This window comes from Oryctolagus cuniculus, chromosome 8, assembly GCF_051225735.1.
Source record: "Oryctolagus cuniculus isolate XC-2025 breed Fujian yellow rabbit chromosome 8, ASM5122573v1, whole genome shotgun sequence".
NCBI lineage: Eukaryota > Metazoa > Chordata > Mammalia > Lagomorpha > Leporidae > Oryctolagus > Oryctolagus cuniculus.
This window is the reverse complement of record NC_142874.1, coordinates 22,253,512-22,279,143: the sequence shown is the minus strand read 5'-3', so window position 1 is coordinate 22,279,143 and position 25,632 is coordinate 22,253,512. Positions and strand designations below refer to the sequence as shown.

Here is a 25,632-nt window from a genome sequence, read left to right as displayed (position 1 = left end):
CCTCTCAGGGTTTGCATTGACAGGAAGCTGGATCCAGGACCAAGAGACAGGGATCAAACCCAGGCAGGCCCAGTGGGTGACACAGGCATCTTAATCACTAAGCTTACATGCATCTTTCCAAAATTTCTTCTGTCAATAACATTATTTCCTAGACTTTACTAGATTTTCCCATTATTAAAACGAATGTAAGCTTGAATGATAAATGCTCATTCATATTGTCTTTATTAGTCATAGTTTTCTTTTATATTCTCTCCAAAAGCAAAAAAGAGTCTTAATATTGTTTGTATAATACGTTACTTAAAATTATATTATCTATAAAGGTAGTATCATTTTTATTGCATTTACTGTATTTTATTGCAGTAATTATATAATAAACCTACATCACAGTAGAATTTTTTTTATTGTAGTACATGATGCATAACACGAAATTCAGCATCATAACAAAGTTTAAATGTATTGTTCAGTGGTGTTAAGTATCTTCACATTATTATGCAGTCAATTCCCACAACTCTTTCATTCTGTAAAGCTGAAACTCTGTGCCTATTAAATAATAACTCCTCATTTGTCCCTGCCCTAGTCCCTGGCAACAACTTTCCTTTCAGTTTATGAATTTGAGTACTCTAAGTAAGTCATAGAAGTGGAATAATATAGTATTTATTATTTTGCAACTAGTGTTTTACTTAACATAAGCCTCAAGGTTTAGCCATGTTGTGAAATATATGAGAATTCTCTCCCTTTTTAAGGCTAGCTAATATTCCATTGTGATTTTCTTTGTTCATCTATCCATGGCCCATTGGGTCGCTTCCACATTGTGACTGTTGTGAGTAATGTTGCTATGAACGTGGAATGCAGGACTGTGCTGTCAGGTCTTTTGAATATTTACCCCAGTGGAGTATTTCTAGATTCCATGGGAATTTCATTATTTAACTTCTTGGGTGGCATAGGGACCTTTTAAAGGAAACTGTTGTTTCGGAGTTTCAGGGTTCTGAGAGCTCTTGCCAGAGCAGTAGATGCGTCTGCCGGGTATAAACTGTTTGGAGATTTATGAAGTGGTCCCAGAGGCGTGGGAACGGGCCCCGCGCCGGAGCCGGCCCCTCCTCCAGGGCTGACTTTCCTTCTCCGAGAGAACTCACACGCACGCAGTGAGCCCAGCGCAGCGCACCGCACACCGCGGCCGCTTCAGGATGCGAGGTTGGTGGCTGTGGGTTCAATTCAATTTACTTTTGTTTTTGCCAAGTGGAAATCTCCGCAGTTTTCTGTGGTTTCTGTCTACTAGGCCATTAGAGGTGTGATTCCCCACTTAGTAATGAAATACAATATTAACCCATCTAGCAAGTCATAGTACTCGTTCTTCCTTCTTTGCATATTGGGATCTGATTCCAATATCATTTAATTATTAATTTTCTGAAATTTTTTAGAGTTTTCTATCATTTTCACTTTAATTTCTATGTGCATATTAGGTCCGGTTTATGTTATGATATACCGGCCATACTTATGTACGATGTATGCTCTGATTACCTCAAAATCTGTAAGAAGTCAGCACCATCATTATCAAGACGCATTTATTATATGTGTAATTATGCATGACTTTGTGTTCAGCTCCCAGGTCTTTGAATTGTGTGCATGCTGTAGCTCAAGAAGGGACTGCTTTTTGTTTTTTATTTTGTTTTTGTTTTCATATATCATTGATTTGGGTGTTCTTTTTCTCATGGAAATTAAGGTTACTGGCATAGCATCAATGGACTTGATTTTTAGCCCCAGCTATATTTCCTTGTATCCATTCTGAACATTAATTGATGAAGAAACTTGAGGTAGCTGGAGAAAAAGTTGCACAAATAGCATAAGTAATACAGCCCAAACTTTGATTTGCGTTCCCTGTTATGACTCCTAACATATTATCATTGACACGATAGCGTCGGCTCATCGTGCAGGCGTTGCACTTGGGAATGAACTGGGAAAGGACAGAACATTCCGGTCACTGTTGAGGTATCCAGGCTTGCTGCTGGGAGTACTGCATTACTGAATATTATGAACTTTTGTATGATGCGTATTGTATTGTCTAGCCAACTCAACAACTGGCATTTACTATGTGGGACTACAGTCTATGTTTCTGTTTCCTTACTCCATACCAGACAGGTAATATTTAATAAACAATATAGATAACTATATACTAATGGTTTTCATCCTAAAATGCCCATTTTTATACATTTTACCCATGAAATATTTATAGTTTGTGTATCATATGAAATACTTAAACATCCAATTTTAGCTAAGTAACCAGTGAATATACTTTATATTAAAATTATAGCAATCTATTGTGTATCTGTTAGAAGAAAAGTGTGAATTTTATGAAGACAATATCTGTTGTCCCATTTCTTCTTAATAACTGAGGAAATGAAGACTTTTGTTTCATTTTCTTCAATCATGTGTCTTATTTTCTTCATTCGTAGTACTGTGGGTTTTTTTTTTTTTAAGATTTATTTATTTATTTGAAAGAGTTACACACAGAGAGAAAGAGAGGTAGAGAGAGAGGTCTTCTATCCATTTGTTCACTCACCAGTTGACCGCAACAGCCGGAGCTGGGCCGATCCAAAGCCAGGAGCTTCTTCTGGGTCTCCCATGTGGGTGTAGGGGCCCAAGGACTTGGGCCATCTTCTACTGCTTTCCCAGGCCAAAGCAGACAGCTGGATCGAAAGTGGAGCAGCTGGGACTTCAACCGGTGCCCAAATGAGATGCCAGCAATGCAAGCCATGGCTTTACCCGCTGCGCCACAGCACCAGCCCCTCACTGTGATTTTTTTTAAAGCAATCTTATTAAAATACTCCCCAGCCCCAGTGTTCCAGTACAAGTTGAAAATCAGGAGCAGTTCTGCCTGCTCGAAGCAGGGGAGGCCAGGACGACTTGCTGGGACCTTCGGTTATTTCCCCTGCAGCTTTGTCACTGGTTCAGTGTTGCTTATTCATTTATCAAATCCCATACCTTGAAAGTTGTAGATATCATTTTTTTTTTTGACAGGCAGAGTGGATAGTGAGAGAGAGAGACAGAGAGAAAGGTCTTCCTTTGCCGTTGGTTCACCCTCCAATGGCCGCCACGGCGGGCGCGCTTCGGCCGGTGCACCACGCTGATCCGATGGCAGGAGCCAGGTGCTTTTCCTGGTCTCCCATGGGGTGCAGGGCCCAAGCACTTGGGCCATCCTCCACTGCACTCCCTGGCCACAGCAGAGAGCTGGCCTGGAAGAGGGGCAACCAGGACAGAATCCGGTGCCCCGACCGGGACTAGAACCCGGTGTGCCGGCGCAGCAAGGCAGAGGATTAGCCTAGTGAGCCGTGGCGCCGGCCTGTAGATACCATTTTGACGGATGAATGGCCTTTGGCCATCTGGGAACATTCTCATATTTATGAAGAAGACAGTGTATGAAAGATTGAGACCAGAGAGTGTCGTATGCACCTGTTATCCCTGGTGAGTAGCTGGAAGAACTGTGCCCTGCCAGCTCTGAATCAATCCCTATTTAAACAGCATCCGTTTTTAAAGTGTGCTTTGAAACAAGACATTGTTTATGCAAATATTTTTTCATGTATTCTTTAACCCCACATATAAAGAGGATTTATTTTCAGGAACAAAATCTAGATTTATGAATCATATTCAGTGAGCCCCTCCCTGAAGGCATTTCAAAACTGCAAACTTTCCTCCCCTTTCTAAAAAAAATGTGTATTTATTTTAATTGGTGCAAAGGAAGAGAATAATTGAGATCCCTTTAAAGTTAAGTTATTATCGGAGAGGCAGAGACCAACAGAGAGAGAATGACAGCTCCCGTAAGCTGATTGACTAACCAATCTCCATGCTGACCAGGACTGAACTAGGTTGAATCCAGAAGCTGGGAACTCAATTCAGGCTTCCTTATGTGTAGTGGGAAACCCACCAGTTGAGCTATCTCCTGCTGCCTCTCAGGATCCACATCAGCAGGAAGCTATAATCAGGAGCTGGGTTTGAAAATCATACCCAATATTCACCTGTGGGACACAGATATCTTAACAAGCCTCCTACCTGCTAGCATAAAGATCCGCCCTTCTAATTCTTAGCTTGTTTCACTTTATGTTTTTCCAAGGAATTTACTACTTTTTAATATTTGATGATTCAGTGATTTTTTTAAAAAAAAGATTATTCATATTTATTTATTTGAGAGGCAGACTTTCAGACAGAGAAGGAGAGACAGAGAGAAAGGTCTTCCATCCGCTGGTTTACTCTCCAGATGACCACAACAGCCGGAGCTGGGCTGACCCAAAGCCAGGAGCCAGGAGCTTCTTCCAGATCTTATACGTGGGTGCAGGGGCCCAAGGATGTGGGCCATCTTCCACTGCTCTCCGAGGCCGTAAGCAGAGAGCTGGATCAGAAGAGGAGCAGCCAGGACACAAACCCACGATGGGATGCCAGCACCGCAGGTGGAGGCGTCGCCCACTAGCCACAGTGCCAGCCCCACTCAGTGGTTTTATTGTTTTTTCTGTCAGTAGAATGTGGGTTCCAGCAGGACAGGTTCTTTGTTGTTTTGCTAAGTGAATGATGCACATCAGGTACCCAGGCACAGAGAAGAGTGCCTAGCACAGAGAGGAGATGCGGAGTATTTGATGAAAGAATGAATGAATCCTGTTTTTTGATTTGGGAAAAGGAAGCAGCAAATGCAGTACTTAGTTCCAGCTACATTTGTATTTCCCCCCAAATTTTTTTTTCTGGTTGTCCTTATGCTACCTAATTTGAAGACTATTGCTGTCTATATATTGATAAAAAAAGAGATTTCTAGCAACTACAACAGCAGTCTCATGCATTCAGGTTGTAGCTACAAGGAAAGAATCTATTTCCTGACATTGGTTTGTAACAAGAAAATGGACAAGTTACTGAATTGTATGATGAATGATAGATAACGTGTGGTTCTTTCAATGGTTTTTGATTTGTAGATTAGTGTATCTGTTTTCTAGTTTCAAATATCTAATAGGGAGTTGACTCTTAAGATTTTGAAATTAAAAGCAAAAATATTATTTAAAGATTATTATTATTTTTAAAATAATTTGTAAGTTTTCATTCTGTGGCTTTAAGGAGTTCAGGACCAAAACACAGGTCGTTGAATATGTTTTCCATAAAATTTCATAGACATAGACCGATAGTGTGATCGTTGATAAGGAAAGAGCTTGCATTTCCCCAGGTTATCTGATTAAAGAAGAGTGTGTCGAGGTGGCAGGGCTCATCCAAACAAGGCCATGTTACCTTGAGAAAGGGCAAGACAGTGCTGACTCCACAGTCAAGCAGTAGTCTACATACAGTCATGCTAATTATGGATAGAGTCATCAACTAGAAAGAAATGTCCTCTAGAATTATCAGAGTCACTTTTCAAAATTATATTTGTAGCCTAAACTTGTACTACATTTGTTAAGGAAATTTGGATTCAGCTTCTCTGTGAATAAAATAATGATTCTGTTGATGAGTGATGGGCTATTTTTATGACTATGTTTCAGAACAAATCATTGCTTACAGTTTATATGGCCAGTGTTTTCAATGATCATTTTAAGTCTGGGTATTTTTTTCAGGTTTAGTTACTAAAGAATCAGTACTTAGAAGTTAATTTCATTTAAAAAGTTAGTTATCTTCTGTTGATCCTGACCCAAGTAAAGTACTTGTCCCTGTATTGTTTTCGTAATAAAAAATGTGCAATGCATTATCATATACACTCATAAGGAATGCTTATGTGCACTTACGTAATATAAGTCATCTTCAGTCTTACTATGTCAGTACTATAACACTGAGAGTACTTAATTATCTTCCTATAAGAATTGTTTCATCTATTTTTTAAGAAAAATATTTATTTATTTATTGATTTGAAAGTCAGAATTACAGTGAAAGGGAGAGACAGAGTGAGAGAGAAATCTTCCAGCCACTGGTTCACTCTCTAGGTGGCTGCAACAGCTAGACTGGGCCAGGCCAAAGCTAAGAGCTGGGAGCTTCTTCCGGGTCTCCCGTGTAGGTGCAGAGGCCCAAGCTCTTGGGCCATCCTCCACTGCTCTCCCAGGCACATTAGCAGGGAGCAGGATCGGAAGAGGGGGCAGCCTGGACAAGAACCGGTGCTCATATGGGATGTGGGCACTGCAGGTCACGGCTTTACCTGCTGTGCCACAACACCAGCCCCTGTTTCATCTATTAATAAGATTTATATTCACTGTTGTAGATTGAAAGACATGACAACTGTGCCTATGACTACCTAGAGGTTCGAGATGGAACCAGCGAAAACAGCCCTTTGATAGGGCGTTTCTGTGGTTATGATAAGCCTGAAGACATAAGATCTACCTCCAACACCTTGTGGATGAAGTTTGTTTCTGACGGAACTGTGAACAAGGCTGGGTTTGCCGCTAACTTCTTTAAAGGTAATCGGAAGTCCTTTACGAATGAGGAACTTTCTTTGGAGTAAATACAGCATCTAGCTTCCAGGGGAGGACGAAATTAAAATTGTATTAAAAGTTGGAGTAGGTACAGTTTATAAGGATGATTTGATATGTTTTGGTGGAAAACATTTTTTTTGTAAAACAACGTTGAAGCACAGAGTAAGAACTCCGTTAGGGCACTCAACCATCTGTTTCTTATGAAATAGTCAAACTAGCAAAATCCAGAAAGGGATGCACAGACAGGACTAAATATCTGCAGTGCATATAATCAATAAAAGATTCCCAATGAGAAGAGAGTGCACTGACACACAGACAATCGATTTATTTCCAGATGCCAGCGCGTCTAAACTCAGCTTTACAGGATGCTGTTCCCCCCTGGGAAATTCCCGGTGGCTTCCTTAACAGGATCTTCTGATATCTAAAGTGTCTTTTTGACAAAGACAGAACTGATCAACTTTAATTTGTGGTTACATAACTGCATTTCAGTTTGCTTTCTAGTTCCATGTTAGCTGCATATTACTGAGATAAGAAAGTTGCTTTGGGGTAAATAGCATCAAATATGCTTTCTGAAATTCATAGGAAATTATTTTAAGTGTGTCATTGTGCAATAAAATTGTTATGAAGAAAGAGAAAAATGTTTCCTCTATACTAATTTTATAGGATACATAATGTACTCAGTTGTATATATGAAAATTTACAGATAACCTAAATATTTTGTTACTTAAAAAACAGTAAAACACATTTTCTCTGAGTTGCTTAAATATTCACCATATGAATTAAAAAAGCAGAGCAACTTGACACTTTTACTGCATGTATTAAAATATTTATTCAAATGTTCATTTATATGTTTAAGATTTTCTGTCATACATTTTTTTAAAATAATATATGTTTTGGGGCTGGCGCCATTGCATGGCTGGTAAAGCCATCACCTATAGTGCCAGAATCCCATATAGGTACCAGTTTAAGTCCCAGCTGCTCCACTTCCGATCCAGCTCCCTGCGAATGAACCTGGGAAAGCAGCAAAGACTCACATGGGAGACCCAGATGAAGCTCCTGGCTCCTGGCTCCTGGCTTTGGCCTGGCCCAGCCCTGGCCACTGTGGCCATTTCAGCAGTGAACCAATAGATGGAAGATTTCTCTCTCACCCTGTCTCTCCTTCTTTTGCTGTAACTCGGACTTTCAAATAAATAAATAAATCTAGAAAATGAAAATAACATATTTCATATATATTTCCTATGCATATTTTCATATGTATATATACAGTTAAATAGTATATACATTCACAAACATGTGAGATAGTTATATTTTCTGGCTCAAAATGTATTTGTAAGAAACACCAAAGGCTTTCAATTGAAAGAGGTCCAGTGAATTTAGGATTTTCATCTGTTTTTAATTTTTATTCCCACAATCTCTTTCTTAATGTTATTTCTTTAAAAACATTTTGAGACATATCTTGCAACTATTCTGTGAAATCAGTAGGTGAAGCTATGCTATTGCAGCTGTTTTTTTTTTTTATTATTTCATTAATCATCCCCTTCTAAGCTCAAATTCAGAGCAAACACACGCTGGGATAACGTGGGCTCTGGGTGGCCCTGCTGTAGGTCCAGGACTTAGCCTGCTTCTCTAATTCCTGGGTTGCGGGACCTGAATTCTTGCAAGTCATCCAGCAAAGGCTGTGTTCCCTCTTCTTGTGTCGGAGAGGTGAGTCGTTGTCTTCGTTGTCCTCAGAGCCAGGTAGAATCCTGTTTTCAAACATGGCCTATGAAAGCACAACATGGTGGTCATCCTGTAACTCTGCCGTTTTTGCAGAGGAAGACGAGTGCGCCAAAGCTGACCGAGGCGGCTGTGAGCAGCGGTGTCTGAACACCCTGGGCAGCTACCAGTGTGCCTGTGAGCCGGGCTACGAGCTGGGGCCGGACAGGAGGAGCTGCGAAGGTATGGCTGGGCCCGGGCAGCACCTGAGCGCACCCTCATTGCTGCCCAAGTCCTCCTTCCACATCCACGGGTTGCCCCTCTGCGAATTCAATCAGCTACTGTTCCAGAATATTCCAAAAAGAAATTAAGCCTGTGCTCAGCAAGTGCAGCCTTCTTTCATTTTTCTTGTATGTATTCTCTAAACAGGATAGTGAGACAACTATTCCCATAACATTTACATTGTATTAGATATTGCAGGTCTTCTAGAAATGATTTGAAGTATACAGGAGGGTGTGCACAGGTTATTTGCACATGCGGCACCATTTTGTATAAGGGACTTGTGCAGCCACAGAGTTCCTTATCCAGAGGTGTTGAAGAACCACTTATGGAGGGATGACTGTTTTGTATTCTCATGTGCTCTCTGTATCTCTAACTCTGTCTCCATCCTTATCTCTATCTCTATCTCTATCTCTATCTCTATCTCTATCTCTATCTCTATCTCTATCTCTATCTCTATCTCTATCTTTCCCTCATGCCTTTCTTGTCCCCTATAATAACCTCTTTCCAAAAACTACTAAGACTTAATTCAAAGTCACAGCTGATAACAAATTCTTGTTATGTAATCAATTCTGTCCTCCTTTGGTTACTACGCTGTTGTGTGTGCATGTATGCATTTCTGTCTCTTTCTAAATCTAGATATTTTACCCACCTATTTGCCCACCCACCCACTCACCCATCCATCCATCCATGACTTGATATTTTCTTACTGTGGTCTCTGTGGTCTCTAAGTCAGCAGCCCTAAACCGGATTTGCTTTTGTTACCTCCAGCATGTAGTAGACAGAAAGCATCTAGCCTAAAACCAGACATGCATTTCATGAATAAATGCTTCTTTAAACAGAGATGTCTTTGTCATGGTTATCCACATTTCTTCTTTACAATCCCATGTGAGGTTTTGTTTGCCAGGCTGTCTTACCATGTCCTAAGATCTCTGCCCTCACATTTAAAGCTGCCTCTCTCATTTCCCTCTCCTCCACCCTAGCAGAGGCCTCACACCTCAGACTGGAGAGAGAATAAACATTTGGATCTTCATTCCTGCAGTCTGTTCCCCCCTTTATTCCTCTTTAGAAATTCCTGTCGAATGCATCACCACAGGACTTGCAGCAATACTTGCATTTTTGTATTTATTAACTTGTTTTGGTGTGTTCCACTGAAATGCAAGCTCCCTGAAAATAAGCACTTTGTTCTCTACTGTGTCTCTGCTAGAGGATGTAAGAGGCAAAGGTGCCTAAGGTGTTTCCTTAATGAATTCATTCCATATCTGCCAACCTAAAAAAACAGTGATTCCTTATTTCTTTGTAAAAGTTGATCTTTTTTTGTCTATTAAACACTTAATCCTCTCTCTGTTAATTAAGATACATTGTTATGAACAAAATGCCATACCTTTCAAAAAGAGGACTTGGCACACCAGTGACATGTACATAAAATCAAAGAGACCATTTAGTTTAAGCAATTCTTGACTCCCTGGGAATTAGTTATAAAATGTGTATATGATCTTTTCACACAACTTGCTCTGGGATACTTTGATTTTGCTAACTTCGCTGTTAGCAAAGAAGGGAAGTAAATGGTGTCTCTCTTAAATAGATCATCCACAGGAAATGAAAACCAGTTGTTAAACAGAGATTTGTGGAATAACAAATATGTTGTATCTGTCATAATTTATCTTGCCCGCTGACTCAGGTAATACATCATTGCTTGTCTTGGCAAAAAAGAGATTGAAGAAAGAATGATTTTAGACTATATTATGCTTTACATATATCTTTTCCTTATCACAACTCTATCAATTCTAAAATGTATTCTTTCTGTTAATTCTGAAGTACCCAAGGCACACTACAAGATATTATTATGGTGAACCCATTTAAGAGATACAAAAACTGACACCCAGTTTCCTTTAGGTTGATTGCCAAAGATTAAAGTGATCTAAAATATTGTTGTACCTCTTATCTGCCTGGTTGCAAAGCTGCAAAGTGGTACTTTGTAACTGTGGTTTCATGATTGCCATAGTTGTTCTAAAAACTAAAGAACAGTAGCTTCAGTGTCTGTTGGAATCCAGAAGGCGGTTTTTTCATTCACTTATATAATTGACACCTAATAATTACATGTATTCATGACACACAGTATGTTATTTCTTTACATGTGTACAATGTGTAGTGATCACATCAGCATAATTATTGTTTTTCTGTGTTGGGAGTATTGAAAAACTTCTCTTATGGGTATTTTGAAATCTGTAGTAAATAACTGTTAATTATCGTCACCCTACTGTACTATATAGAGACCACTTGTGCTTTTTCTATTTATCTAACTTGATTTCTGTACCCAGTCACTAACCTCTCTCCATCTTCTCTTTGCCCAACCTTCCTAGCCTCTGTCAACCCTATTCTCCTCCCTACTTCTATGAGATCAACTTACCTTGTACATACAGTGAGAACATTTGGTACTGACTTTTCTGTGCCTGACTTTGTTTAACATAATGACCTCCACTTCCATCCATGCATTGCAAATGTCAGGACTGCATTCTTTTTTATGGCTGAATACTATTCCATTTTATTATGTGCCACATTTTCTTCATCCATTCATTCATATCCTGGTAGGTCCTGTATCTTGGCTATTTTGAATGTTTGGGTATCAGTGGAACTGTGCTAAGAAGGGGGTGACTTTAATAAGGGAATACCTTTCCTTTTCTTTCTTCTAGCTGCTTGTGGCGGACTTCTTACCAAGCTTAATGGCACCATCACCACCCCAGGATGGCCCAAAGAGTATCCTCCTAATAAAAACTGTGTGTGGCGAGTGGTTGCACCAACCCAGTACAGAATATCTATGAAGTTTGAGTTTTTTGAATTGGAAGGCAATGAAGTAAGTGAGCAATAAATAGATTTTTTTTAAAAATGAAGGAATCCCTGAAGGCAAATCAGAAAACTTTTTTTAAAAAAGAGCATAGTACTCTATTTTAGATTGTTTCTGGGAGATAGGAAATTACCTAGAGGGAGTTTCTAATTCATGTAGTTAATATACACCATTTTCTCCATTTGTTAGAGACTTGGAGTATTTAGGGTCAGCTTCATGTCATGGCTGGGAAAAAAATACCCAGTGGATTTTGATTTGAGTCATAACAAAAATATCCATTTGGAACAACTTGGTATATCTTATTTGTAGAAATGGGTGTATTTTCATTATGAAAGTAATTTTTCATTATGAATGTGTGCATGCTTTATAAATAAATAATTAATTTTTTAACCTCGGTAAGACATGTTGAGCTGAAGCTATCTTCTATAAATTATTGCATACTGTATCAATAGTAGCATTTTCTGCTAGGTAACCACATTTAAACAAGTGAAGTTATTTATTTGAAAGTTTCTATATGACAGTACACCAAATATAAATGAATGGCAAGCCTAGAAATAAGAATGAGAACTTGTTGAAGAATGTCCTTTGTATGATTGGTCTACACAAGTTTAATTCCAGAGAAAAGGTTATAAGTATTTATTTAATCTCTCATACTTGATTTTCTCTTACTAACTTCTTCCACACCTTTGGTCCCAATAACTAGTTTCTGTGTTTATTTGAAAATGAACATGACTCATCACCTCTAAACGTGATTAAAAATAACTCATGTCTTTGATGTATATCTGATGAACACTTGCAAAGAAGTGTGAGAACAGAAATGTAAGGCATGTGTGCCTGAGGGCAGTACGTGTTGAGGTGTTTGTAATATCTGTGCATTTTATACCATGAGATTAGTCCATATCAGTGGTTTCAATGTAAAAGATATAGCTATTTCATTACCTAAAGGGAATTGAAATCTGAACCATAATAAAGATGTATTTCAGAGAACTGTAGAAGCCTAGAACTGACTGGACGTCTTCAGCTTTTTTCTGTTAACATCATGATTAAGTTTCATGATAGAAAAGAATAGAGTTACTCTTTTCAGCATACTTTATCCACATTAATATATTTTTTCTTTACAAACTAGCTTGAGTTTGTGGGAAGTATCGAAATAATGAAAATGATTTTTGTAATATTTTTGCAAAAACTTTTTATGAGCTACACATTTTGAAAATCTCAATTTTACTACCCATTCTGTGATTTCATATGAATTCAGTGTTGAATGACTTCTGTTTTCATGGTTTTCCATAAAACTATAGTTATGACGGATGTGACATTCTTTGACTCATTTTTGATAGGTGTTGCTTAAAAGGCTGAAGGTTTCTGTTCAGGTTTTACGTAAATTGAGCTTTGTTTTCTCAAAGCATGATTCTCATGGGGTCCTCCTCAGTTGCAGAAAGATCCTTTGCAAACTGTTAAGTGTTGCTAATTAAACATTTATGTAAGAAGGTCATTCATACAACATATACTCTATAGAACATGTCCTATTACAGAAACTTTGGGAAAGTGTATTCACAAAATGTTTGTTAGTGGCCACAACAGTGCTTATTGCCTGAGATTCACTTAGCTTTTTCCCTTTTGTTGTTAATGCATTTCATGTAAGTCACAATGAGCTAGATTTTTGCCTCTGTCCCATTTACTAGAGTTCCAGCCTGTTTGCAATTCTACAGTAATCATACAGAGTAACTTGCTAGTACGTAGCAACTCCAAGACGTTAGCAAATTGGAAAGGCAAAACGTCTGCTTTTTATATACCAAGTATCTGTCTTTCACTTGGAAAGTTGTTTATGGTGCAGCTCTGATTAGAATGTGGCTTTCTTGTGAGACAGCCCGGTTCTAAACCACACTCCGTGCTGTTCATCACCACCTTGCCTTGTAGGCTAAGAAAATGTTGACCACGTTGTATAAAAAATTTCTAGAGCTAAGTTTTCTCATCTCTACCATAGAAAGTACAGTTTCTGTTGCTATTGGTGATTTCATAGGCTATGTCATATACTGTCAATATTAAATAAGACCACATGTAAGAAGTATTTTCACAGTCCCTGGTGAAGGTTTCAGGAGTTTGATTTGAAAGGGCAGAGTTGCTTGTCTTGTGATTATCAGTGCCTATGCCTCAACAAACATTCATCTCAACTCTCCTTTAATATTTTAGGAAAGATGTAAACAAGCATACATATGTGTGTGCACCCTCTGGGGCTCTCATCTCTCTAATTGTTTCATCCCTTCAGACTCATGGTTGAGCCCTGTGCTAGTCTTGTTTATCTTTCCTTTACCTGTTTATTTCAGCTTGATTTAACATTAACACAGGAATAAAGAGGGGAATAAAAACATCATACTAGATACAGGAATAAAAACGCAATGCATGTGTGAATGTCAATCATCTGCGACTCTCGGGTCTGTTGACCACATTAACGTGTTTTGCAGGTTTGCAAATATGATTATGTGGAGATCTGGAGTGGGCTTTCCTCTGAGGCTAAGTTACACGGCAAGTTCTGTGGAGCTGAAGTGCCCGAAGTGATCACGTCCCAGTTCAACAACATGAGAATCGAGTTCAAGTCGGATAATACTGTGTCCAAGAAGGGCTTCAAAGCACATTTTTTCTCAGGTATAAGCCTTCACGTGTTGTCTGTGGGTGTTACTGTGTTCCAAGTGGGTTGGGTACAGGGGGCTAATCTTTAAAGCTTTCTGTAAGGCACATAGGATGGACGTTATTCTGTGTTTCATAATTCTTTACTTAAATGAGGGTATTAATAACAGGATCCCTCAGGAAATGTGGCCTGCCTCCAATCAGAGATTATTTTAAGATCTAAGAAATAGAAACTTTGGTAAAACAACACAAAAATATTAAAAGTTTATATGGTGACTTTACTGTCTACAAGTAGATGGGACCAAGGACACCAGACTTTCCAAAAGCAGCAGATTTTTCAAGGTGATTTTTCTTTGGTTTTTGAAAATATCTCATTTTAGCAACATTTCCATTGTTTTTCTCTTATAGCATATTTCTTCACATTTTCACTCTCGTTGTTAGGCTCATGTTAATATTATGCTTTACCTTACTGCTGTAGAAACAAAGCAGGAAGTCTAGAAATACGCGAGTCCTGATTTTCTTGATGACGCATTAGCGGGTGTGCTTGAGGATTGCAGTTGTATGTTTTGAATTGAATGTTTTACTTAAGCAACTCAAAGATCCCCCCCTTAAAGAAGGGACATTTGATGAAATGCTCCCCGAGGTTTACAAAATTATATGGAAATGTCCGTTAAAATCCCTTATTTTCTCAATCTCAGACTCATGTTTTATGAAAACATTCCTATGAAACTTCAAAACAGATAAAATTGTAATAAACCTTAGCATAGCAAACTATTCTGCATTTTCAACTGGCGACTGATTTCAGGCAACGGAATTGCAATTATGTTTTCATATCAGGTAATTTGGATTGAGTTAATTCAAAGTCCATTTATTCCAGTCCCCATGTGTTTAAAAATTAATGAGATTTACAATGCCCAGGGTTTGTTTGGGGTTTTCCGTGTAATTGAAGTTAATGGTTCACAAGTGCCACTGAGTGCCAACTCAAACACAAAAGTCCCTTAAAAATACAGGTTACAGAAAAATGGAATGAAAAGATAATTCACATTTTCCGTGAACTTTTTGAAGTCTGCAAAGATCTCCGTTCCCCAGTTTTTTCCATTCCATTCTTCTACGTTTACCTTTAAAAAAGTCTTCTCATGCTTCCACTTAAAGTTTATTCTATTCAAAGCTGATTTTAATACCCTTTTTAAAAAAGATGTATTTATTTATTTGAAAGGCAGAGATACAGAGAAGGAAGGAGAGAGAGATCAATCTTCCATGTGCTGGTTCACTCTCCAAATGGCCACAACTGCCAGAGCTGGGCCAGCCCAGGCCAGGGGCCAGGAGCTTCTTTTGTGTCTTCCACGTGGGTGCAGAGGTCCAAGGACTTGGGCCGTCTTCCGCAGCTTTACCTGGTGCATTAGCAGGAAGCTGGATTAGAAGTGGAGCAGCCAGGACTTGAACCAGCACCCCTATGGGATGCCGGCACTGCAGACCAAGGCTTAACCTTGTACACCACAGTGCCAGCCCCTGAATACCCTTTCTTAATGACTGGAATACTTTCTTAGATTTTACAATTTTACAAATGTGTATTTTACAAATTTGAGTGATCCATGGCAACAAAGCTACTTACCTTAGAAACCTCTAAATATTTATTTTTAAAGCTGAAATTATGAAATGAACAAATTTCTTCATATTATTCAAGGTGTTTGGGGTACTTTTCATTTTACATGACTGTAGCCATACATATTATTTAAAAGATATTTGCAAGATGCTGCACATACTGAGCACAAAATATAAAAACAACATCTAAAATTCATTTTCTGATATTTTTGATTGTGGAAAATTTTCCAAACCATAAGCATACCCACATTCATTTGTGGCTTTAGAGTCACATTACTAAAATATGAAATTTGCTTCTTTAATTCTTGTACTTCATATCGAACACACATGCAGATAATGCTGTTCTCCAGGACAGGCGGGAATCTTATTTCTGTGCACCTGTGCTTGGTGGAAAGCACTGAGTGCCCTCGTAGTATCAGAGCTCATAATAACTAATCCGTAAATCAGGTTCCTGTATACTGTCATCTTAGAAAATCCTCTCCATTTTTAGCATTTTTCAGTGCTTTAAGAAGAAATATATATAAATCAATTGCCTGGCCGTATTTTATGGCTCTCCTGCCAGTGGTTGGTACAGTGGACATCTCACCACAAGGTACCGTTCCCCTGAAAATGGGAGAGCCTGTCTGAGGACATGATGCAATCAGAATTATCTTTGGAAAATGGGATTTGTGGTGGGGGCCATTTGACAGTATTCTCTCAGACAGAGAAGCTACCTCATTCTAGCAGAAATGAAGAGGTTTTTTTTTTTTTTTTAAATTTTTACTAGCTGGGATTTTTTTCTAAATATAGAGGATTACAGCATTTCTTCATGAATTAAGGCTTGAAAGTCATAGGGAAAGTATGATTACATTTATTTTACAGATGAAAAAACACAGGATTAGAGATGTTACATAGTTTACAGTGGAGTCTGGACTTTGCCTGTAGCTTCTGGAAATTTGTATCATAACTATCTGGAATGTTTTTATTTGAGAATGTGGCTGGCCATGACTGATAATCTTCAGATGAGAGCAGACCACACCAGAAAGCTCAGCCATGTGATTTTAGAATTGGGTCTTTGAATCATGTGGTATCAGTTAACCTGGAGGCTGAATCTCAACTATAGAGGCAGTCAATCCATCACGCTTACCTAATAGGACCACAATAACAGCTCTGCTCACAGGGAGACCTGGGTCAGCTTCTCCGGTTGGCAGCACTGCATGTGTGTTTATCACCCACGAGTGCCGAGAAGGCAGTATGTGCTAAGGGCATGTGGAATCCTCTGTTCCCCTGCATTACAATTGGTCATCACCAGGTGTGTAACAGCCTTCCTGATTACTGTGGGCCTTTCTTGTGAATTAGCAAGCACAAGGGTAGTTTTGGGAAACTACTGACTTTTAAGTTGGTGCAGAAGTCAGAGAGAAATCTTGTATAAATTTTCCCTTTTTACTTTGTAGCTGGACTCCTTGCAGTGGGTGTCAGAAATGATCATGCACTCAAACTATAGTTTGGCTAACTCCACGTTAGTAACCAGAGCCAAAGCCTGAAATGGAACCCAAATGATTGTAACATAGGTGACACACAAGTGCGCATACAATACTACAATACTTTTTTTTTTTTATTTACAAAATAGTGTTAATCACCATAGTGCGTCCTACCAGGAATATCCAAACCAGTGTAGAAATTGCTGAAACAAACTTCAGTAGAAACGACAGTAACCAGAGCATCTGGAGAGTGGGGTGTAGTGGGAGGTAATAGGAAAGAGTCAGTCTGCTGGGGCACAAAGTAGCAGAACCCAGTGAGAACTAGTTCCTAGTTTTTGGCTTTGGCTTGACACAACCCCAGCTATTGCAGCCATTTGGGGAGTGAACCAGTGGATGGAAGATCAATCTCTGTCCCTCCTTCTCTCTCTGTAACTGCCTTTCAAATAAATAAATCTTTTTAAAAATTACTTTTAATTTTTTAAATTACTTTAAATTTTAATCATACTTTCTATAATGCAAGTATATCATAAATAAGTGTATTTCACATTTTATTTGATTTGCATATTAAGCTATATGTTCATCCTCATAGGCTGGCTTTAACCAATAATACAATCAGCTAATGATAACAGAAAGTAGATGATCATATTGTCAATTCATATGCTACTCAGTGGAAAAGCAGTGATGTAGATTGCAAATCTCAGGCTTCAGTTGAAATTCTTGTTTGTTTCATCCATGACCATTTGATAGCCAGGCCAAATTTCCTTTACCTGAACATCTGCATGGGTCATTTTCACCTAAGAGAAGCAAGATATTATGACACTCCCTTTGCAATTTGTACTTTTTTAGGCAAGCCAAGACAGTGATTCTCAAGTTAAAAACATTTAGAATCAGATCACATGATAAAGTTGACAGCAAAACTCATTAAAGGAAGAGAGAGATTCTAATACCACTTCAGTAGGGGAAAAAACCTATGTGCACTTAATCTGTTCCACTGATTATATAAATTTTCCAACAGTTATTTTAAAAGTTTCTTTCATTTTTAAGATTAGAGATCAGATACTTAAAAAAGCAAATTGATAGTTTATTTTTTTCTACAACTAACAATTTATTAGGAGCAAATAAACAAATCGATAGTTTATTAAGTTGTCCTAGAGACTTAAATGTCTTTGAAATCTTACAACCATGCAAAGATGTGCATTTGGAATCATGGGATCTGCATGCCAAACTACTTCTGGATATTCAGTTTTGCAAAAAGTTAAAGCCAGAGAGATGGTTTTCATATCAAATGGTTTCATAAGAGCTGAGTTGGTTCCAAAGAGGACCTCTGCTCTCGGCAGTAGTATCAGGCCTATGTTATCTGCTTCGTGACTTGTAATTGCTGATATGTAGCTCACAATTAGTACACAAGGCTTTAATATAAGCGATATAATTGATTTTCAGAAAAATCATTTTTTTATTCATTGACCTCTTTTGAAGAACTGGAATTTTTACCATTCCAAATACTCTGAATTAGAACTAAGCAACTATATTTTACTCACAATTGTGTGCAAACTAATAAGTGGAATAACCCCTGTCTCATCACGAGCTACAGTGAAACATTTTTCACTGTAAAATTATTTTTCTTACCTGAACAAAAAAGAATTTTTTTAGTTTATAGTCGTCCAAAAAAGACACAGGTTGAAACACAAAGTCTGGGTAGTAAAAAGGTATTAAAAAGATGCTACAAAAACCAGCAATTGTATAGGGAACATTTTTATGAAAGCAATTTCAGAAAATAAGTGAACACATTTATCTTTAAAATATAAAGTCTTCTCTCGCTCTTTTTTTTTTTTTTTTTTGGGTGGGGGGGACAGGCAGGGTTAGACAGTGAGAGAGAGACAGAAAGTTCTTCTTTCCGTTGGTTCACCCCCCAAATGGCCACTATGGCTGCTCGTTGCAGCCGGCGCGCTGCGCTGATCCGAAGCCTGGAGCCAGGTGCCTCCTCCTGGTCTCCCATGGGGTGCAGGGCCCAAGCACTTGGGCCATCCTCCGCTGCCCTCCTGGGCCACAGCAGAGAGCTGGACAGGAAGAGGAGCAACCAGGACATTATCTGGTGCCCCAACCGGGACTAGAACCCGGGGTGCCGGCGCTGCAGGTGGAGGATTAGCCTAGTGAGCCGCAGCGCCGGCCAAAAATATAAAGTCTTCTCTGTCTCTCTCTCTCACTGTCTAACTCTGCCTGTCAAAAAAATATATAGTCTACTTTGATATATTTGTGATACTCTACAATGCCCAATGAATTGCTATACATTTACTTCTGATGATACAGCAATCATTTATGCACTTACTGTTGTAAAAAAGTACTCAATTTGAAAATTTAAAAGTATTTCTTGAACTTTTATAAGTGAAAGAAAAACAAAGAATCTCTTTATGTTAATATAGCATGAAATCGCTGTATCTGTTTATTTTGTAACATGAGCATTTTTAAAAGAAAAAATATAATCAGAATTTTTAAGTTTACCTCTGTTTCGGCCAGTCACAAAACTTCCAGTGAAAAAGTTCACCTTGTACATCTTAGACATTTATGTAGACAATAGCAGAGAAGGTTGTGGTGGAACCAGACACCCATTTCTAGGGGACAGCAAACTACAGCTAATGGACTAAATTTGGCCTGGGGCCTGTTTTTGCATAGCGCTAAGAATGCTTTCTATTTCTTTAAAGGGTTGTTAATAAAATACACCACCAAAAAAAGAATACACAACAAAGAATGGTCTGTAAAGCCTAAGATACTTATGATGTGGCCCTGTACTGAACAAGTTTGCAAACCATTTCTACCAGTGTTTTACAGAATTCGGAATGGAGCTACAAACCAAGATAATGTTTGTTTATTCCCACCATGAAGATATATTTTAAATCTCTATAAATCCTATCTGGTTGCTTAATAATTTAGACTAACAGTGACATTGAAATCTGTCCTCCATTACCACCTTTCTTGCCATTTCAGGTTTCAAAAAACTTCAGCACTGTTTTTGGGGCTGAAACTACCTTTATTTTATTAGTTGGAAAAATTAACAAGTACAGGGGAAAAAAATTAGTCCACTAAAGAGAAGCGGGAAATCAAGTTCCACCTTTAAGATTGGCAATTTCTCTGTGAGGGAACCTAGACCCAGTGAAGAGAAAAAGCGCTGTGAATTACAGCCAGAGCCTGCAGGCCAGGTGAGAGAGATTATAGCACCTTCCACAGATTCTAATTGCCTCAGGTGTGAAAATAAAGTCCTATTGACTTAGCTCATCTCTGGAAACAGGTACTGATATAGGTAGAAAACAAGTGATGTGGTTATCTTTTACCAGAGATAGTAACACAGTGGGAATTTCAAAACTGAAATTGAAACTTCAATCTCAATTTTTTTCAAACACTACCTTTTTTTTTTTTTTTTTACAAGCCAATACACATTCTGAAGGGTTGGCAAATATCGGTATTATGCAATCCAATTATACCAAAACCACATTTAGCCTGGGGTAGATATATTTACTTTTGGTAACATACATTAAGTGGCACTAATTACACAGGAACCATAAGGTAACAAACCTGAAACCACAGAGCTGTAACTCTGCCACAGCCGCATGGACTTGGGTCTTGCTGGTTGAGTCCCCACTCCCCCCCCCCTTTTTTTTTTTTTTGAAACAAACTGGATACCCAGAGGTACACCAATGAGATCTGCTAAGGAGCAAAGCTCCGCAGTGGTAACGCATCAGAGTACCCTGCAGCTGCCAGGTGGGATGCTGGTTTTAAAGTAGTTCCAACCTGATTCACAAGAGACACCTGCTTTCTCTTTCAAGAAAGAAGTGAAGAAATTCACAGCACCTGCTGTGTCAGGCAGGGTTAGGGTACAGGGCAGTGGCGGGGGGGGGATGGTGGTGGTGGCCGAGTTGGATATCATTGACCATGGTTGACTTCTAAACGCTGTAGCAAGGTGACTTCCGGTTTGCAGTCTTTGGTAAACCACTGATAAATGAAAAAAAAAAAAAAAAAAAACGCCAATAAGCAGACAGGAAGCCCGGCGAACACGCCACTCGCACCGAGCCGCAAGGTTTCACAGGACCAGGCAGCCCCACCTCTTCTTGCCGCGTCTGGCGTGCAGAGCAGCCCTCGTGGCCATCTCAAACACCTCCCTCACGCCCTCTTTGGTCTTCGCCGAACACTCCAGGTAGCCGAAGGCGCCAATCCTGCTGGCCACGTCCCTGCCTGCCTCAGGCCGCACGGGCTCCTGCTTCCAGGCCGCCAGCACCCGCCTGGTGCCCGCGTCGTTCCGCAGGTCCTTCTTGTTCCCCACCAGGACGAGGGGCACGCCGGGGCAGAAGTGCCGGACCTCCGGGGCCCACTTGGCCGGCACGTTCTCCAGGCTGTCCGGGCTGCTGATGGCGAAGCACAGGAGCACGACGTCGGTGTCCGGGTAGGACAGCGGCCGCAGGCGGTCGTGCTCCTCCTGGCCGGCCGTGTCCCACAGCGCCAGCTCCACCCGCCGGCCGTCCACCTCCACGTCGGCCACGTAGTTCTCGAACACCGTGGGCACGTACTCCTCCGGGAAGTGGTCGCGGCTGAACACCACCAGCAGGCTCGTCTTGCCGCAGGCGCCGGCTCCCACCACCACCAGCTTCTTCCGGAGGGCGGCCATGGCGGAGGGAGGCGCCGCGCCCGCCGCAGGCCCAGCCCGGGCGCCAGTCCGGGGCGTCGCGGAGGCTGACGAGGGAACGGACGTGCGCGAGCCGCTCGGGAGCCCTGCAGCTCCGGGAGCGGGAGACGCGGCGCGCTTTCCCTTCTCCCCGCCAAGTGAGGGCAGTGTGAGGACGGCGCGGAATGGCCGTGTGGAGACGGCACGGTGCGGTGTGTACAACGGCAGGAATGACCGGAAGCTGTGTGTGGACCTCGTATTTATAACCACCATGATGGCAGCATGGAGATGGTGCGGTGCGGTGCGGTGTGTACAACGGCAGTAGTGACCGGAAGCTGTGTGTGGACCTAACATGGCGGCGTGGAGACGTGGCGCGCTTTCCCTTCTCCCGGCCAACTGGGGGCAGTGTGAGGGCGGCGCGGAATGGCCGTGTGGACACGGCGCGGTGCGGTGTGTACAACGGCAGGAATGACCGGAAGCTGTGTGTGGACCTCGTATTTATAACAACCACGATGGCGGCATGGAGATGATGCGGTGCTGGTTTTCACAACAGCAGGAATGACCGGAAGCTGTGTGTGGACCTAACAGCGGCGTGGCGTGGACACATGGCGCCTTCCCTTTGCCCTGCCAAGTGAGGGCAGTGTGAGGACGGCGTGGTGTGGAGACAGCGCGTTTTTCACAACGGTAGGAGTGACTGGAAACTGTGGACCTCGTTTTTGTAGCAACCGCAGTGGCAGCGTGGTGACGGCACGCTTCTGGGTTTCACCTCCAGGTAGGAACAGGGGCTGTGCAGGTGGCATGGTGCCACCTTGTACGCCAGCAGTGTGGATACTATGCATGTTGAGGCAACCCGAGTTTAGGGCCTTGAACTCTGGTCTGAGAATTAAGTTAGGTCGGGTTGGGTTTCTACTCTCTGGCCTGCTGGCTGTGCGAACTTGAGCAAGAGTTTTTACCCCAGTGGTGTCCTCAGGAAACATACTCATGCAGAAAGGGAAAATGGAAACTGTTTAATGATGTTTGAGAATTTTTGATGCAACAGTTTAGTTTTATACATCCCTATACGTTTTTCCATAATACATCATTATATTTTTAAATTAAAAATTCATTTCACAGGAGAAAGGAGGAAAGGGTAAATGCATCCCACTTATGTCAGGATATTTTAATTAATAAGTTTTTTTTTTTTTAAGCAAAAACTCCATCCCTTGTATACCATAATCTGAAATTTCCTCATCCCAGCAAAGACACTCAAGGATAGAATTTTGATGGGGAGGTCCCAGTAGAACAGAAACTCCCCCCACGGCAGATTTGAGTCTCTTGTGCTCAGTGTTATACCTTCCGTACCTGGAGTGCTTCTGGCCTAGAGTCTCAATGACTTAGAAGGACATCCTTTTGCAGACAAAGGAGTCTATGAAGATCTAGGCATTTGGTATTAACTAGTTGAGAGAAAGGGTTAAATGAGGTTCAGAAATGGAGTTTGAAAGGGAGAATCTGACTTAAGGTCTAAGTGATAGAATTCATTGTTGCCAGATCTTAGCATGCCACCCTACTGTCTGTTTTTAATACATACCACTAATGTCATAGAGCAGGAGCCATTTCAAAAGGAAGCCATGAGTGTGTTGTAATATGTATGCAGTCAAGATGTAGTGCAACACAAACCTAGGTGTAAACTATATAACAGACAAAAGAAATGTAAGTCAAACTAATAGGTGTCTTACATCTGTTAGAAAAAGGGAAAAATACTAATTTCAGAAACGCTGATTGTAAAATGGCTTTTTTCTTGGAAAGGGACAAGGAATGATTATACAAATCATGTTTATTAATATTTGTTGAACTTTGAGTTCTAGACATCTGATAAGGATGAAAAAGTTAACTGAATCACTAAAAATACAGATCAGCATAACTCATAAAGTTTAGATCATGTCTCAGAATTTATTTACATTACTAAAGTAGTAATCCTATCGGATAATTTGATTTACTATATCTATGAATTATATTTATAATAAGCAATAGTGTGGAATGGTGTGACAATCAAGACTTGGTAGTAGAAAAGTGTGTTTTGGTGCTGTGTTGTTCATTGTTTGAATAGCTTTGGGCAAGTCAATCTGGGTCAGTTTTGTTTTCTGTAAAATGGGGACAATAATACATACCTTAGCAAGTTGTAGTAAGGACTATATGAAGTAGGTAAAATAGCTGGATCAGAAGTGAAACAGCTAGGACTTGAACTGGTGATCATATAGGATGTTGGTGTTGCGGGTGGTATCTTAACCAACTGGGCCACAATGCTGGCCACTGATGAAGCAGTGAAGCACTATTAATCAGTTTCCATAAATGATACAGTTTGTGTTAGTTTCTGAGACCAAATCCATTTCTAAATGTTCTGGTCTTTAGAGTTACTGTGTAATTCATGTCATATTTCCTGTTTGATCTAATATATGTAATATTTTGGCATTTCTTTCTTTTTTTTTTTTTTTTTTTGACAGGCAGAGTTAGACAGACAGAGAGAGACAGAGAGAAAGGTCTTCCTTCCATTGGTTCACCCCTCAGATGGCCGCTATGGCCGGTGTGCTGCACCGATCCGAAGCCAGGAGCCAGTTGCTTCTTCCTGGTCTCCCATGCGGCTGCAGGGCCCAAGCACTTGGGCCATCCTCCACTGCACTCCCGGGCCAAAGCAGAGAGCTGGACTGGAAGAGGAGCAACCAGGACAGAATCCGGTGCCCAACCCAGGACTAGAACCCAGGGTACTGGCCCCGCAGGTGGAGGATTAGCCAAGTGAGCCGTGGCACCGGCCTATATTTTGGCATTTCGTCAACAAAACACAACAAAAACAATTCAAAAGAACGTATTCAGTACTTTACATCTGGAAATGTAAGGGAAATTGACTTATGTCATACAGTGGAGGCACCATTGGAAATTATGGGGTTTTCTAGGGATACTTCATACTTTCATGTCCATTTGTAAAAGCTAGTGGAAAATTAGCGCGACTAAAGCAGGGTACTAAGGATTCAGACCCATCAGGCCTGGAGGTTTTCTCAGCCTGTCAGGACTACTCAAATAGTCTAAATGCTTGGGTATGCCCCAAATTCTTATGTTGGACTTCTAATCTCCAAGGAGGAGGTGGGGCCTTTTGGAGATGATTACATTTAAAATGTAGCCCTTATACATGTCATTTACAAGAAGAAACAGAAAGCCGCCTGTCCCTCCCGTCACGTGAGGACATAGTGAAATGGTGCCTTGTATTAACAGGAAGTGAGCCCTCACCAGAGACAAAAGCCGTTGCTACCTTGACCTTGCACTTCCCAGCCTCCAGAACTGTGAGAAATACCTGTTATAGCACCCCAAACAAACTAAGACACCAAACAACTGAAGTCCTAGTTAAGGGCAAACAAATCATGGAATGGAAGTTTTAACCATCAAGCATAAGCCTCTCCTCCAAGTTTCTAAGTTTTAACAATTTCACCCTTTTCCCTTTGTTCCCTCAAGCCTATGGATAAAAACTGTTTCTTGCAGTTGCTACCTCTTGTCTGTACTCTTTCAGTGAAACTATTTAATAGTTTTTTATTTAGTTAACTATGTTTTATTTGAAATTATATGGTTTGACTTTCAGCATTTTCAGTTATCGATAGTCAGCTGTGGTCCGACAATACTAAATGGAAAATCCAGAAATAAGCAATTCATATTTTAAATAGCATTGTATTTTTAATAATTGTTAATTTTGTTAGATTTTTTTAGAAATCTCTTGCCGTGACTAATACGTAAATGAAACTATCACAAGTATGTATGTCTAGTGAAAAGTATCCATGGTATATATATATGGTACTATCTATGATTTCTGGCATCTGCAGAATGTCTTAAAACATATCCTTGGTTGATAATGGAGGACTATTGCATCTCTGTGTAGTTCATACTTTTTGAATGGACACTGATATAGTTCTCTTATACAACATTTTCCAAATGCAACTCCATGGGCTTCAGTCTTATAATTCTATCCTGTTTTTTAAAACTTGAATGGAGCTTAAGTAGTGCCATCTTATATTCCTAATTATTATGTTAGAC

General features: G+C 40.2%; 2 protein-coding genes across 4 annotated transcripts in view; one reads left to right on the top strand and one right to left on the bottom strand.

Annotated features, from left to right (window-relative positions):
* The window catches only part of LOC149124909 (tolloid-like protein 1), a 174,889-nt gene extending 160,869 nt beyond the window's left edge, over window positions 1-14,020 (top strand). The window contains exons 13-16 of one of the 2 annotated variants that reach the window (XM_089302148.1): window positions 6,212-6,407; window positions 8,235-8,360; window positions 11,090-11,250; window positions 13,704-14,020. In XM_089302148.1, the coding sequence (XP_089158274.1) occupies window positions 6,212-6,407; window positions 8,235-8,360; window positions 11,090-11,250; window positions 13,704-13,958 (738 nt within the window). In that variant the 3' untranslated portion in view covers window positions 13,959-14,020. The remainder of the gene's footprint in view (window positions 1-6,211; window positions 6,408-8,234; window positions 8,361-11,089; window positions 11,251-13,703) is intronic. The other variant, XM_089302149.1, reaches the window with a different exon arrangement.
* A 5,268-nt stretch (window positions 14,021-19,288) lies between these two features.
* Window positions 19,289-22,287, bottom strand: LOC127489629 (transforming protein RhoA). 2 transcript variants are annotated; one of them, XM_070048211.2, is made up of 2 exons: window positions 21,023-22,287; window positions 19,289-20,912 (listed from the first exon to the last, which is right to left on the bottom strand). In XM_070048211.2, exons 1-2 carry the CDS (start codon window positions 21,931-21,933, stop codon window positions 20,864-20,866), a joined length of 960 nt encoding a protein of 319 aa, XP_069904312.2. In that variant the 5' UTR covers window positions 21,934-22,287; the 3' UTR covers window positions 19,289-20,863. The 2 variants fall into 2 exon arrangements, with proteins under 2 accessions (XP_069904312.2, XP_089158273.1); XM_089302147.1 differs by lacking the exon at window positions 19,289-20,912 and having other exon boundaries at window positions 20,972-22,286.
* Window positions 22,288-25,632: the final 3,345 nt, after the last annotated feature.